General features: G+C 41.0%; 1 protein-coding gene across 2 annotated transcripts in view; it reads right to left on the bottom strand.

Moving 5' to 3' along the window:
- Positions 1-410: 410 nt before the first annotated feature.
- The window catches only part of SCRN1 (secernin 1), a 38,864-nt gene continuing 22,994 nt past the window's right edge, over positions 411-16,280 (bottom strand). Inside the window, exons 5-9 of one of the 2 annotated variants that reach the window (XM_048510701.1) lie at positions 13,048-13,242; positions 11,240-11,405; positions 9,527-9,707; positions 6,719-6,878; positions 411-1,929 (exon numbers count right to left, since the gene is read on the bottom strand). In XM_048510701.1, the coding sequence (XP_048366658.1) occupies positions 6,720-6,878; positions 9,527-9,707; positions 11,240-11,405; positions 13,048-13,242 (701 nt within the window). In that variant the 3' untranslated portion in view covers positions 411-1,929; position 6,719. Of the gene's footprint in view, positions 1,930-5,360; positions 6,460-6,718; positions 6,879-9,526; positions 9,708-11,239; positions 11,406-13,047; positions 13,243-16,280 lie in introns of those variants that run through there. The other variant, XM_048510700.1, reaches the window with a different exon arrangement.

Genomic DNA, 16,280 nt, shown 5'->3' with positions numbered 1-16,280 from the left:
GGGCAGTGATGACAAACCTTTGGCACTCCAGATGTTATGGACTACAATTCCCATCAGCCCCTTCCAGCATGGTCAATTGGCCATGCTGGCAGGGGCTGATGGGGATTGTAGTCCATAACATCTGGAATGCCAAAGGTTCGCCACCACGGCTGTAGGGTGAGGCCTGCCCTTCCTATGTTTCTCTTGCTCAAATGAAAACAACAAAGATCTGTAGTATGACAGCAGTATATAGAAGCCTTGGAAAGGGCTGATATCAGGTGTTCCCAGTACATGCTTCACTGGATAATCTGTGTGATGTACTCCTGGCCCCAGCTGGAATTCCTTCTATCCTGACTAATGGATAGAGACTAATGTCTGGATGGCACCAATTCTTAAGGACATCCTAGCAGAGGCACATGGGTCATTGAAGCCATTGCCTTTACTAAAAGAAGAGAGAGCTGCTAAACAGGTAACTATGGTCTTGTGAACAAAGAGCAGCACCAGCATAAACATCTCTGGGATGTTTATGGGCCACTGCCCTGGCAGACTTTGGGAATGTGCAAAATGACTCGAATATGGTTGTTTCAATGTAAAGATGCTGAACTGTCTCTGCTTGGCTCCTTTAAGGATCAGCACAGACCAGAGAGAAACTTCCTGGACCCAAACCCCCCCTTCCCCCCAAAAAGTGACCAAAAGGTGGGGTGAAGCCACAAATGGCAGCACAAGATACTCAGTTAAGAATGATCCAGCGACACAACTGCCCAGCAGCCTACTCCTTCCCTTGCCCCACAAAGGCACAAAGGTTGATCCCATCTGAGGGCAGAAGTTGAAATGCTAAGCATGACACCTTTTATTTTCAAACTTACTGCCAAGAGCACCAGTTTTTCATTGCAATTAAAAAGGCAGTGTAATATTTAACTAGGGGACATGGTTAGAAGTTTAGCACCATTTCTACTCAGAAATCAAGAAGCACAGTGTACCTCCATCTCAGTCACTCTGCAAAAATAGTATTTAGGTGTTTTTTCTCAGGTGAGCAGGAGCTACAAAAAGCCAAAGGTGTTCCTTAATGCAAGGAAAAGAGAGGTGGGAAACAGGGAATCCTTTGGGCATGATGACTATTGAAACTTTCACTGAACTAATAGGATTCCTCCTTGTAGCCTTCATGACCCTTGACCTCTGGAAATTGCTCACTTTATTTGTAGCACAAAGGAGGAGAAATAAGGGGCCAAAAATGACAGTCTAAATGCACCTGTCAAAATATCAGGGAAATTAAATTATTTTGTTTAAAAAATGCAAGCGATAAAATGTTGTACAGAGGTTGTATTCTTCTTGCAAAATATTCTATCAGCAGTGTGATATTCTATCAGCAGTGTGATATCAACTTGGGATGTTGTTCTTTTTTTCAGTAGTGCAGCCTCAATGTCAGACAAATGCTTTTGTTTGGATTTGCATATTAAATTATCTTGCAACACATGTAAGTGTACAGTTCTTTTCTTCTTTCCTCTTACACATCCTTGAAGGTATGGCAAAATATGTAGTATGCTTTGGAGTAGATTAAGAACATAAGGGTTGTAGATGCGGTCAGGATGATGTGGACCATCTCTCCATTTTTCCCAGCAGCCATCAAGATGACCCCATGAAGACCACACCCATGGTAATGTGGCAACTGCTCTTCCCTGATAACCTTAGTACTGGTATTCAATGGCTTACTGCCTCTGAACATGGAAGTCCACTTAGCCATCCATGCTAATAGCAACTGTAGATTTGTTTTCCATCCAATAGTTTAATTCTCTTTAAAAGCCATTTTAGCCAGGATCCATCAGCACATCTTGTGACAGTTAATTCTTTAACTTTGTTTAGACGTGGAAGTACTTTCCTTTCAATACACTTGGATCACAGACACTGACTTCATTGTCTGCATTCATTTTCATCTTTAGGTTTTATTCCTCACTGGAAGAAAAAGCATAAGGAAACACTGACCAAACATTTTCTAGATATCATTCAGCTACCAAGGACTTCATGGTGTTTAGAATTAATTTTATTAGTTTTTCCAATCAGCATTGTCCACTAATACACAAATCCCACTGAGATGACTGCAAACTCATAAATAGTACTTTCCACAAGAAATATGTAAACCATGATTCTGATTCAATTACATACATTTTGACATACTCCTTGGGAGGGCATCATGATCAGTTTTTCAGGATACATGAAACATCAGGGACCAGCTGCAAAGAAACTAAATAAAACAATGTTTTATTTTACAGACGAGATCTTTTTACTACCTGTCACCTTATGTTTGCAAAAATCCTTGTGAGATCCTGATCTGCTGTTTACCCATCTTTCAAAACCAAATTTATATTTTAGAGACCTTCTCTTTACTGTCATAACTACATGGGCAGTGAGGATCATAGTTCTATATCTGCACAGCCTCCCAGTGAAAGGAAACAGTCTGGGGACCAATCCTAGTAACCACTTACTTCACCATCTATTGTTCACAATTGCCGTTGGTGTTCCAACAAATGATCTTAAGATTTACCAACACTTTCAAAACTGGGGTATTTCTAAAAATATGCTTGGGTTAAGGATAACTGAAGAGTTGTGTCCAGACAGTTGACAGCGCAGAATCAAAACTCTCAACTAGTAAACTAACATCATAAGTTACAGTAATTTTTATCATGGTTTCCAACCATTTACATCTTCATAGCTGCTGTTATTCACAAGCAAATGGTTCTGAGCAAAGTCTATGTTAATTGCAACTAATGGGAAGCTGAATTTGATTTTCACTTTGAATCATGTTGGATAGTTCTAACTAAGATGGATTAAAACTCCACAAAAATAGGGGATCCAGGCAATCGAACTGGGGAAGAGGTTGTAATATCCTCTCCCTTCAGTCAGTTAGAACAGGGCTGCCTTCCTGTTGCCTGAGAACCAACAATCTAGTTTCTCCACAGAGTAACACATATTGCTAACTCACACATCCATTTTGTCGTACTACAGTTAAGAAGTCACTTAGGACTAAAGAACCAGTATCACGATGTACCTAACACAGTACAAAAAGGAATGAATTTTCCTGCCTTCCGCACAGACATCCCACTGAACTACTTTTTAGTAATTGTACAACAACAGTTAATAATCACTGGCCAACAATTTTTATGACAGGCACACTTTAGTCTGTTTTTTTAAAACTGTCTTTTGTTTTCTATAAAAATCTTTTCAAGCTTTGTTCATTGTCCTGTCAGCTGTCACAAAAGCTATTTTTCAAGTGCACTGCTGCAGCAGTGCTGAAAATTGCCTTTCTAATTGCTGCAGCTGTACATGAATCAATATTGATTAATCAACAAAGAAATTTTTATTTTTATCCATGAAACATTGTGTTGCCAAGCTAAAGTGTTCATATCAGAACCAGTGGCGTAGCGCCAAGGGCGTGGAGAGTGCACATGACGCACCGAGCGCGCAACGGCACAGGGGTGTAGTGGGAGCATTCTGGGGCATGGTGGGGATGCAGGGGATGCACATTCCCTGGGCGCAGTTCCCCCTCGCTCCAGCCCTGATCAGAACGCTATATTAACCATTAAATTTCTCTTTCAAAGCAGGAAGTGAGGTAAAAGACAAGGAAACTACACTGTAAAGATTTAAAAGTGTTGGGCTTCTAAAAACTTCTGAGTGACACAGAATTACCTATATAACCATTTTGCAGTCCGTTTACCTAAAATGATCTTAAGCCATGAGCACTCCCTTACAAGCAAATATCTAGGTTTCTTGGATCAAGGCCTTAACTTCAAATAGGGCTTAATTATGTGTCATGTTTTTCTCTCATCCTATGCCAGCAGATATGTTCTGTGGGTTCATAAGGGGATTAAGGGGATTTACTCTCCACACATACCATTTTCCTGACCTGGAAGGGGCTATTTGCCTTGCTGAAGGGGCTCTATGCACTAATACTATACATCTAAGTTTTCCCCATTGGACCAAGTACCCCTTAAGGGGCATTTTAAAGCTGCATGCACAGCTTACCACAGTTTTTTCCAGGGGTCAAACCCTATGTCTTGGAAATGTTTTCTGTGATATCATTCTGCAAACTTCCTTTTCCCCTGGCATTTGGGATTTTTCCCCTTGCCTCTTCACATACTACTGCTGAAAATGAATTATTTCCAATGGTGGTAGGATGTAATTTGTAATGCAGAAGAACAACCCTTCCTCTTTTTTCTGCTCTGTGCAGGCATTACTGCGCAGTTACATTTTGAAGCAGCAATTCCAAAATGTCTCAGCCTCCATTTCTACTATTGAGAACTGCCAACTCAAAATGTTAGTAACCAAAACAACTCCAGGAGCAGGTTCCTTTACCTGAAGGGACAGAAACACATAGCCCTCCTCCCCTCCAAAGAACCACATTTTCTGGCCAAATTTGATCTGCAGTAATGCATGATCCAGTCCTCAATGACATGCAGTACTCTTTTCAATTGCCCCAGTGTCTCAGCGTTCAATTACCCCTGTTTCAAAATTGCTCTCTACCCTAATGTTACATTACTAGTTCAATATGAAATTGGCAAAGCTGATCCAATTGACCCTGCTTCTTTATATCTCTGCCTTAAAGTTAACATTGCTAGTTTTATGTGAAATTAACAAATCTGATCCAATTAACCTTGCTCCTTGGGGCACAATGATCCCATTCGAACCTGAACATGCCTGGAAACTGACTTTCCGTTATGGAACTCCAGCTTATGTCTGACAATACATATTTGGAGAGAACTCGGGGAAAATGTAATGTCTAGTTGGTTCTAAGATCTTTGGTTGTTTGGCATAGCAACCAAACACGTCAACCACAACCATGCTTGTTTGAAAGCCAGTATTTTTGCTTTTAATGGAGCTTTCCAGTGTGCTAAAGTGCTGGCTTCATTTCAGGAAGAAACAAATGCAGCTTTGCTGCAGCTACCTTTGTGAATACTGCACTCTGTAAGCAAAATAATGGACATAAGAGGGGTAAGGGGCTTATCACATAGAAAAATTTGTGCCTTATTTCTACCTTCTCAGTATCAACATTTTGCCTGTCTCTTAGGCCATTCAAGTAGTCAGTCATTCCTGAGAGTCTGCACAAAGTATTTTCAATGACCTCCAGGAGAGGGCCATAAAGAGGACAATTACCTCTTATTGTTCTTCAGGAAACAGCAATTGCGGATACATTTCTTCTACATGTTTACATTCATTCAATTTTAATTTTGTTGGACTAGCTAGCCATGATTTCCCAGGATGTAATGAAGAATCAGTATCAACTTGGTTCTCTCAAAGGACCTTTGGAATCACTAAGCAATTCTCTTCTGCAGCCTAGTTGTTGACCTTGAGTTTCTTTCAATGGCAAGATTGCATGTTTTTTTTAAAAAAAATGCTCAGGCTAATTTGTAGTTGCTGCATTGACAGGCTATTCACAAATTTACTTAGAAGGAAATGGAGAATTGAAACATAACCTGTCTTCACAATTGATATCAACAATGCACTCACTTCCCAAGAAATATCTTCATGAGTCAGGACAGAGACAAGAAACCCTGATTCTAATGGCTAGATAGTACAAATTAGGGCTAAGGTTTAAACATGATCTAGGAGAGGCAAAAGCTTTCTTCCATTAAGATTGCACTTGCACCAATTTTATACAAAATGCCCATGCAAGGCAGAAGGGACACACACTGGCTTCACAGAGGCTAACAGCAATGCCCCACAGGGAACGTGCTGTTGCCTCACCTATGTCACACTGGAATCAAGCCCGAGACACTGTTCTGCTACTGAAAATTACTCAGCAAACAAGATTCTTCTAAGGTTGCCAGTTTTGGGTTGGGAAATTCTGGGAGATTTGGCGGATGGAGCCTGGGAAGCAGAGGATTTAAGGAAGGGAGGGACCTCAGTGGGGTCCAGGTACAATGCTGTGGAGTTCACCCTCCAAAGCAGCATTTTGTTCCAGGAGAACTGATCCCTCTCATGTGGAGATCAGTTGTAATTCCAAGACACCTTCAGGTCTCACCTGGAAACTCTAGGTTCTGCTTTCAACTCAACATTTCTTCATAGGTCTATTGAAACAGATGCATTTCCCTTGTCAATGGCTCAAAACTTGGTCTTCCCAATCACATATTTAATTTGTAATGTATTACTGAGAATTTCCTGGACTCTAGTTATTCGTTGTTTAAATTTGATTACCCCAATGAGTTTTTTAATTTAAAAAAACACATTCTGCATCACGTTAGCCAGCATGGATACAGTGATCAAACCAATCAGTGACCTTTTTCTGTTCACGACACAAACGCACACACATAGGACATCAACATGATGAAAAAAGGGTAAGGAATGTGTAAACTAGATACAGCTACTGAGGAACATCTCTCTAGAAAGATGACGATTTCCTCCAAATTCGGCATTATGGGAAGATTATCTTTCAAGGCCCGAAGAGCTTTATGATCTTCTTATGTAAACGCTAACAGTGTCTTTGGGTCACTGAAATGAGAAAGTAACCTCTTAGTATTCACAACTGATTATTAAAGCTGAATAAAAATGCACGTATAGGAATAAGCATTCAGAAAACGACCCATTTAGAACTGTAGTAAAGTAGACTGAAACTTACACAAACTGGGTTCTTATTCCTTATAGATACAGAAAGTGAAATACAAGCTAAGTAGATCAAATATCTGGACTGATTCATGAGTAAAAAAAATGAAGATTTTGGAATAGAATGAGAAAATTAAAAAAAACTCACTTCATTTTAAAAACTTGATTTCTGTATCAACACAATCATAGAAAAGGTCTTCTACTTCAGAAGGATCAAGAACTTCTGAGCTGGTAAGGATATTCTCCATGGCTTCCAAGCCTTGTTTTTCAAGGTCCAGCATGGTTCTTCTCAGCTTCTGACCTTTCTCCTAAGAAAAAGGGAACATCTATGAACTGAAGTTGACTTGAGCCATAGTGCTGCAGAATCTGTCACTACACAAATTTACAATAAAAATGGAGATAGGTTTTAAAAACTTATTAATCACGCTTGGTGAGTGGTGAACAGAGCTAATGCTGCTGGAGGAAGGGAAAAGATGCAGAAATTTATTGTAGAATTAAGTTCTGTAATCTCTGTTTTAAGCCCTGTGTTCATAAAAAAAGAAATGTTTAAACATTAAGATTAATCAATGGAGTTATAAACAACCAGTCAACTAAATATTAACTAGGACTCAGCAGATGGGGTGGGGAAGGGGTTAGATTGGAGGCCTCAAATAATGGAATATTTGGCTTCAAAGACCACATGCTCAGTTACTACTAATGGTAATTGTAAACAATCTTTTTTTTAAAAAAAAAGATGTAGCATCACATGTACTAACAAATATCCAATGACTCCCTTCCACAAAGTTGGATCTTATGACATTCGTCTGTTAAGTTTTTCTTCAAAAGAGAAATCTGAGAACGATTTTTGCTCCTCTAATGGAGAAAAGTCTTTCTTTGCTGTAGCAAGACTTGGGAGCGGGCAGTTAAAGGATCCAACCTAAGCGGTCATGGACCCGAGCCCATTTAGTCATATTTTTAGTCCACGAGTAGATCTTATTTTCAAAATTACAAATTTTGCATAAAATAATGTTGAAGGCCTCTTTCTTTCCAAGGAGGGAAAATTCTGGAAGCCATTGGCAATAAAACTCTTATTTGAACGTGACATCCCCCTGAATCCATGATATATCCTCAGAAAGAACAAGCATCGATCAGTGGATGAGAAACCATATTCAAATAAGTGAAGTGCAGGTCACATGATCCTTTTACTCAATGATGTGGGAAGAGTGTGAAAGCCCAAATTTTTTAAGTTATCTTCTCAGAACTGCCCTCCCACAAAAGAGAATATTTAAACATTATACTCTTCTAAAGGTTTTTTTCTGTAGTGCCAGGGTAACTTTTATTTATTAAAAAATTATACCCAACCTTTCTTCATTATTTCAAGGTGGTTTCCAATAATAGTAAAAAAAAATTTCCAGTTGAAACCAACATAAAATAATAAACTCCAAATCTCTTCCTTCTTCCCTACCCTGACAATTCAAACCCCCTCAAAAGCTCTGGGCAAATAAGCAAGCCTTACAGCCCTTCCTGAAGATTGCCGAAGGTGGGGAGGCTCCCCTCACCTCTTCAGGGAACCCATTTCTCAGTTCCTGAGTCACTATAGAAAAGGCCTGGGCTCTGGTTGATGCCAGGTGGGACACTGAAAGTGACTGAACAGTCAGTAGGTGGTAGTCTGGAGACCACAGCTGGGGCACAGGTACACATGAAAGCAGACATTTAAAAGTTGACTGGAACGCTGGAGAAACCAGACACATGGAAAATTCTCACAAAGTCGGCATCTTGCCTGGGTTAATGATTCTGTAGGAAAGGCCACATGATTAGCCCACTCCATTTCCCTAGAAGGGAAAGAAGGTTTCATTGCATAAACATAATCTTTAAAGGATACCAAAACGTTATGTCCTTTCCCCCAATATAAAGAATGAATGACAATTTCTTGTAATTTATATACAATTTCTCATTTGGGAGTTCAAAAGGCAAACCTCAGATGATACATTGCACTGGGTTTTTAGTTTACACTTTTGACATAATTCAGTGAGGAATATCATGTTCCTGTGATCCATGCCTTTTCTTGGATCCATTGCAATTATTTTACGTAGCACTCATCTAGCGAAAGGAAAGATCCTCAGTGTACAATACATACACTATCAAAATGGCAGATTATCAGTTTCATTCTTCAACAGATAATGGTTTAACCCTTAGAATCCTGCTAACTTCCAGCATTATAAAAGAATTTTGAGACTATTATTTATAAACTTTTATCTAAACTCCTTTCAGCAAGCATAGCATTTCTTAAGTCTTCTGGTATGAAAAAAGTACAAATCATTCTTCCAAAATATGGCTTGTAGAAGCACTGTTTTCAACACTAGCTAGACCTTGTTATAAAATTCATTTAAGGAACATGTACTTAATTATACCAAATCAGACCTGGAAAAAGCCCAACAGCTTGATTACTGGGTCATATGAGAACTGAAGGCTGACATCTAGAAACATTTAGAACTGAACTGCATGTTCAGAAAGATCACAAAGTACAGCTCTTGATTTTTACTATTTCAGACTGGGAAAAAAACTGCATGCTTAATTACTGCCCCTATGTAAACTACATACATACATAATACATAATACATAATACATACATACATACATACATACATACATACATACATACATACATACATACATACATACATACATTGTGTGTGTACAGTTTACATAGGGGCAGCCTTTAAGCACGCAATCTTTTTGAAGTCTCCTTGACATATTAATTTTCTGTAGAAAGGGAGCTATTGAAATAGGTGAGAATTCAGATCTTTGCACTTCGAACATGTTTATACCCTAATCAGATACTTTAAGAACGAGTCACTATTTTAATTCTTCTTATGTGTTTCTGTGACCTGAAAGGGCACTGGCTTTTTTTATCCAAATTATCAACTGTTGATGCAATATATGGCTTATTTCAGGCTGCAAATTCTACTGGCTTTACCTGATCACTTGCTATGACCGACTGGATCCATTCGTGTGCCCTGTACAGCTCATGTCTGCGATCCAGTTTTTCTTGGAACCGAGGAATTTTTTTCACAGGGTCCTCACTACCAAAAACAGGAGACTGAATTTTTGGAACTAATTTCATATCATCAACAAAGATGAAGGGTTTAAATATGGACCTGAAAAAAGATTAGATGAGTTATCAATCATGGGTACATGTTGTGTATCCCCTAGCAGTTTATATAAAAAACAAAACACTAAAGAATGAAATTGGAGGTGTCATGTACAGTTACTGGTCATATGATCCAATCACAGCAATACAAGCCAATGAAAGGCATCAGAAAAGCAGCATTAATAATCTGTGTTTTTAAAAATGTAATTCTAAGTAGTCTCCTTAGTGGTGGAAAGGGCCATCAAGTCACAACTGATGAATGGCGACCCCATAGGGTTTTCAAGGCAAGAAATGATCAGAGGTGATTTGCCATTGCCCGCTTCTGAGTAGGCTGGGAGAGTTCTGAGAGAACTGGTGGGCTCAAGGTCACCCAGTTCTCCAGATTAGAGTTTGCCACTCTTAATCACTACACAGCACCAGCTCTAGTATTCCTTTCTACATCAATGTAGTGTGGTGATTAAGAACAGGTGGACTCTATAATCTAAAAGCTGGGTTTGATTCCCCACTCCTTCAAATGAGTGGCAGATTTCCCCACTTATACATATGGAGCTCCTGGGTGACCTTAGACTAATCACAGTTCTTCAGAACACTGTCAGCCGCACCTACCTCACAAGGGCCATTTCTGCACGGCCAGCTGAGTGGGGTGCATCGGCATACTTCATGCCAATGAACCCCCTCCCCAGCCATTTGCCTTTGCATGGGCTGTGCCGCTCCCGAACATCTCCTACCCCCTGCTGCCTTCTGTCGCTTTGTGGAAGCCAGGGGACACACCCCCATGGCCAGAGCGACGCCTCTGGAGTCAAAGGCCAGGAGGCATTTCCCCTGGTCTTCACAAAGTGACGGAAGGCGGCAGGAGGTAGGAGGCGTCCAGGAGCAGCACGGGAAGTATGCCGGGTTCCACCCGGTGCTGTTCGCTTGGCACCGGATGGAAGCCAGCATTTTCTAAAAACCATGCTCGGGAAATGAGGTTCAAAAACGCCATTTGGGGGGGGGGTGGAGAAGACAACGCCACATCGATTTGGCAGTGGCACCTGTGCGAAGGCTCTTCCCCAAAACAGTGTTTTACCAGGCCGAAATCACTGATTTTGGTCCGTGCAGAAATGGCTATGGTGTCTGTTTTGGGGAGAGGAGGGGAAAAGGAGTTTGTAAACTGCCTTGAGACTCCTTACAGGACAGAAAGGTGGGGTATAAATCCAAACTTTTATTCTAATTTTCTTAATTGTAAACAATTAAAATATCAAGCCCACAGATGTCATATTTTGCCACTCCACTCCTTAAACAATCTGGCTCATACAACAAAAAGCCTCTTGGCAAATAAATATGCTCATGCAAATTTCTCAGTACATTTGGAGATGAAGAACTGTTCTCAAAAACTAGCACATATGCAAGCTGTATTGAATAATCCTGCTTTGTTTACAAGATGATAATAAAAATTGTAGTCTTGGGGAAAATAACATATTTCCACGACTGTTCTCAAGGTTTTGTTCATTTTATTCTTGAACTCTCAATTTCACTGCATAAAAACCTCTGTTGACAAACCTTGTTGGATCCGGTGTGCCAGTGAAGTAATGGATGCAAGGAGAATTAGGATTCTGAGGTAAAGCAGACACCATACTTGCTGTAGTAAGAAAAGATTTGGAATCCACACAAACACCACTGGCTTTGTCCCGCAATACGTCAATCATCGTTTGCACATTGATATCACCTGCAAATATCAAAGCAGGATCATTAACAGGGCATGAGCCAAAGTTTGGGTAGATATCAAATTTGGAAAAAGGCTGTAACCAGGGCTGAAGCCACAGTCAGTCAGGGTGAGGACAATATCCTTCTACTTAGATGAAAAATTAACCCATCTTTTGAGTGATTTGGGGGGCCTCGCTGCTTCTGGCATCCAGAGTGGCTGATCTCAGTCCTTCAAAACTGGGGTGGTATTTTGGGGAGGGTTGTCCTCCTAGCACCAGGGGGATTGTGGGGTGTCACTGGGGGTGATCCTTTCCCCAATATTATTTAACATCTATATGTGACCTCTCATACAGTTGGTTCAGAGTTTGGGTTTGGGTTGTCATTAGTATGGGATGGTTACGTCAGAGCAGGAAGAAGTTAAATCCTTTGAAAACTGATGTGGGGCGGGGGGACAGAGTGATATTGGACAGAGTGATATTGGCAACTTCACCCGCAGTCCAACCCCTGGGCTTGACCTTGGATGCCATATTATCTATGGAGGCCCAGATCACACAGACAGCCAAAACAGCATTCTGTCATCTCTGCCAATCAAAGCAGATCCCTTACCTGTCTTGCCCCAACCTAACCACAGCGATACACCCAATAGTCACCTCCACATGAAAATACTGTAATTTGCTCTGCACTGGACTTCCCTTGAGGCTACTCTGGAAATTACAACTGGTCCAGCATGCAGGGTCCTTACTAGGATCCCACATATCTTTCCCAGTTCTACTAGCTACTTTCCCAGTTCTACTAGCTACTGGTTGAGTTTCAAATTAGATTCAAAGTGTTGGTATTTATCTTTAAAGCCCTGAGCAGTCTTGGACCTTTGTATCTATGGGACCGCATCTCCCAATATCACCTCTGCAGGACATTCCATCCCTCAAGCAGTAATCTACTTGAAAGACCCGGCTCGAAGGATATCCCACTGGCCTCAACCAGAACCAGGGCTTTTCCGGCCCTACCCTAGTCTGGTAGAACTCTCTACCATCGGACATTAGGCTGTGTGGCATATAGGACAGCGCTACAGGGCCCTGAAAACAAATATATTTAGCCAGGCCCACGGTTGAAGCAGCCGTGATTTAAACACCAAACTCTTCCCCCTTTCCTATTCCTCCCTCTTTCCTCTTTTCCTTTCCTTTTTTTTCCTTGCCTTGCCTTCCCTCTCCTCTCCTTTCCCTGCCTTCCTCCCTTTGCCTCTTCCTTTCTCCCCTTCTATCTCCCCTTTTATATTCTTTGTCCTTCTTTTCCCTTCCCTGCTTCTGCCCTTCTCTAATTTTCCTTAGTGCTGAATAGTAAATAAGCTTAAGCCTTAGGGAGAAGGAGCTTGGGGTAAGTGGTTTTATACCAGATGGCCCCAGCAGGGACAGTTCCTGCTTTGTTTAGAACACTAAGAAACTTTTAAGGAATCTCTTATGATGCTGGCTTTGTAGTTAAACCATAATATTATAAGGTTGTGTTTTAATCATAGCAGTAAGATGCAATTTGGTTTAATGGGCTGTATTCCATGGCTATTATTGTGCTGTGTGCCACCCTGAGCAGTTTGGCTGGGGTAAGGCAGAATACACATCTAAAATAAAGTAAAAGTAAAGTAAATGTTCTCAACAAAGAAAGTGACAGCTTACCTTCCTGTTTTTCTAGGCTCCCTTTCCCCAAGCAACAATCAGAATGATTATCAGCTTGAGAAAACACTTGAGCAAAATTGAATTCAGTATCTAACATCCACCAGCCTTGATTTTCTGCGTAACTTCTAAGCTCAGGATGTTCAGCATCAATTTTTGTTGTTATGGAAAGCTGGCTGCAAATACACTTCACTCCCTCTACAAAAAAGAACATATTAGAAGTACATTTAAAAAGTGGGAGGTATAGGACCATATAATAAACTAAAACAGTAAGACAAAATTCATTGTCACACACTGCGATATCAGTTCAAATTTTAGGTTTCCCTGATGACTGCCAAGGATTGGAGATTCCTCACCCCAGGCCCTGCACCCCACTGCTGATCTCCATGATGCCTGCGGGCAAAGTGGCAACAACATTACAGTGCACAATGGAAGTGATGTCATCATGTCACCAGCAGCTAAAGATGCTCTGGTATTTGGCACTAACTCTATGGTAAAAAATGGCTTCAACCACAGAGTTTTTGCTCAAATACCAGAGTGTCCGGATTTGCCAGTGACATGATGATGTCACTTCTGGCACATGCTGGAAGTGACATTTTCAGCAATATCGCTGAGATGCTGGGGTAGGCCTCCCTGTTTCCGGCAAGGGCAGACTCTACAGAATCATATGCCAGCTGAGCTCTCTATCTTCTACAAATTCTGCTCTTCACAAGCACTGCCCACATTTCTTCAGAAATTTATGAAGCCTGAGTTTGCAACCCTAATTTTAAGTCATAAGACTGCAGGGTCCCACCTGCCTGCTTTGCATGTTTAGAAAGGCACTTTTCAAAGCAGTTGCAAGTCAGATGGCAGCACTTTGCTAGACTGACAGCATACAACTTACAAAGCAATAGGTGAATGAGGATTTCTGTTTCCACCCCTGTAACTCAATGCTGCCACACTACTGGCATTGTGCAGAGAAAACATCAGCCATTTTTGTATCAAATCAGTTGTCCTGCAAAAGAGACTATATTCCAGTGTCAAGGGATGATGAAGAAGAAAGGAAGAGATAGATGCTAATGGGTTTCTTCCTAATTCATTAGTCCAATAGTTAACTCTTTCCTATCATGAACCTCACCATCTTTGAGAACCAACATTATTCCTTTCACAAGTTTATTAAGGATGAAGTCCAATGCTGATTGATCCTCTCTTTCTTCTTACTGAAACTTATTCATAGGCATAGGAGGTAAAAATTCATTATCTATTTACAATACTTATACACCCTACTTTCCGCTCCTATCAGGGCCACCAAGGAAGATAATGAATTAAAAGCACATGGTTTAAAAATCATTTAAACCAAACAAAAACACATCACTAAAACAATTAAAATCCAGCTAAAATGCACACACAAAAACATCAAAACAGTTAAAATATAGGGAAGAAAGGAAGGATGACTGAAGAATTGCCAGAAGCAACAAACAAAAAAGTCTTATGTCATCAACCAATGCCAACACTCAGGGCTGCTAGGTTTTATGTCCACTGTATTGAAAGTTCAGTGGGACCAAGGCAGAATGCTATCAGAGCATCTTTTCCCCCAACCTTTGGCTGCTCTTCTTCCCCACCTGTTGTAAAATGTGAGAGTCTCATTTTGACCAAAGCAGGCAAACAGAAGAAGTTAGAGGCAAAGGGCAACAGCAGAACAGCAGCCTTTACACTGTCTGTCTGCTTTGGAATGTTTAGAGAGACATGCTTGCTTCCCATGCAAACCCTAATGGGATAACTGCATTAGACTCCCAGTAGCTGACCCAGGAACACCTCCTTTTCCTAAAACATATTCATTAAGATTCTCCAACGCAACTGTTAATGTAGAACAGACCACACTTCATAAATGCAACTGATTTTGCTTCTCTCTAGTGCTGTAGTCTGATTAACATATCATCATAGCAGTTTTGAAGAACCCCACTACAACCCCACAAATGTTAACCTTCAACTGTCCGTCCCTTACAGTGAGCAGAAGGTCAGTTGTCTGCAACTGCGCTAAGTGGGTCACAAGATGCCTCCCATCTTTGGAAACAAGGAAGAAGGCACAGAAATGAAAGAAGGGACTTCTCATCAAAGTGCTTCTCATCAAAGGAGTACTTAGCCCATAGATTTCAAGTTTTCCTATACAGGCATCATGACAAAAAGACACTAATAGACCCCATGAACTTTTCACACCAAAGTTCAGAAAGGGGTTGAGCAGGGGCTACCCCAACAGGGGCTACCCCAACAGACCTGGATTGCAAGATACCAATTGTAACCCAGTATAATTGTGCCGTGCGGAAACGACCCAAAGGTATTTATTTGTTTTACACAGTATATTTAGGCTACCTTTCCACTAAAAAGAGGCTTTCACGTTCCTTTTCTTTCCGCATATAGGGCAATCAACATGCACGTTCCTTTGAGTCTGCAGGTAGGTGCCATCCATTGAAACAAATTGGAGCAGACATACCAGATATCCCCGTGTGCATCAGTGAATTCAGAGAATTCTGACCTGGTTAAAAGAGATTCTACAGGATAAGGCAAGTTGCTCAATTTGCCTTAAAACTTCAAGAAGCTTTCAAGTACACTAAAAAGCCAAGACAAATCTGCACACGAAAGACTGAATTTGACATGCGCTATTGTCAAGGTCAGTGAAGGAGAGTCTCTCTTTTTTTGAGAAGCTGATGTGAACATGCAGACAGCCACGAGAGCTTTAAGCACAAGTGCACAAAGTAGTGTGCACAGGGAACTATGCATGAAGCAGGCTACTGCATGTGGAAGAGATCTGCTGTATCTGGACCAGTATTCCTGGCATGAAACCTACTGAGAAATCAATATTTATTATTGGTTGTTGTTGGTTTTCTGGGCTGTGTGGCCATGGTCTGGTAGATCTTGTTCCTAACGTTTCACCTGCATCTTTGGCTGGCATCTTCAGAGGTGTATCACAGAGAGAAGTCTGTTTTACACTGTGTCCACTGGACATATCACGGGCGGGTGGGGGGGGGGTCTCTCATTTTCCACAAAATATGAGAATGTGAGTGTGAATGTGAATGTGATGTGTACAGCAGGTGTAAAGGCAGGTACCAGCAACTCAAAAGACAGGGCAGACATTCATTCAAGCTGCCACCCCAAAACAACAGCCAATCAGAACACAGGACACTGAGGATGTTTGCGCATGTGTGAATACGCTTACAGTGTAAATACAAAAGACCTGAGCTCATGGGAAACAAACTGGA

Source organism: Sphaerodactylus townsendi, linkage group LG11, assembly GCF_021028975.2.
Source record: "Sphaerodactylus townsendi isolate TG3544 linkage group LG11, MPM_Stown_v2.3, whole genome shotgun sequence".
NCBI classification, from domain to species: domain Eukaryota; kingdom Metazoa; phylum Chordata; class Lepidosauria; order Squamata; family Sphaerodactylidae; genus Sphaerodactylus; species Sphaerodactylus townsendi.
The sequence above is the reverse complement of the archived record's forward strand: the minus strand, read 5'-3'. Positions and strand labels throughout refer to the sequence as shown.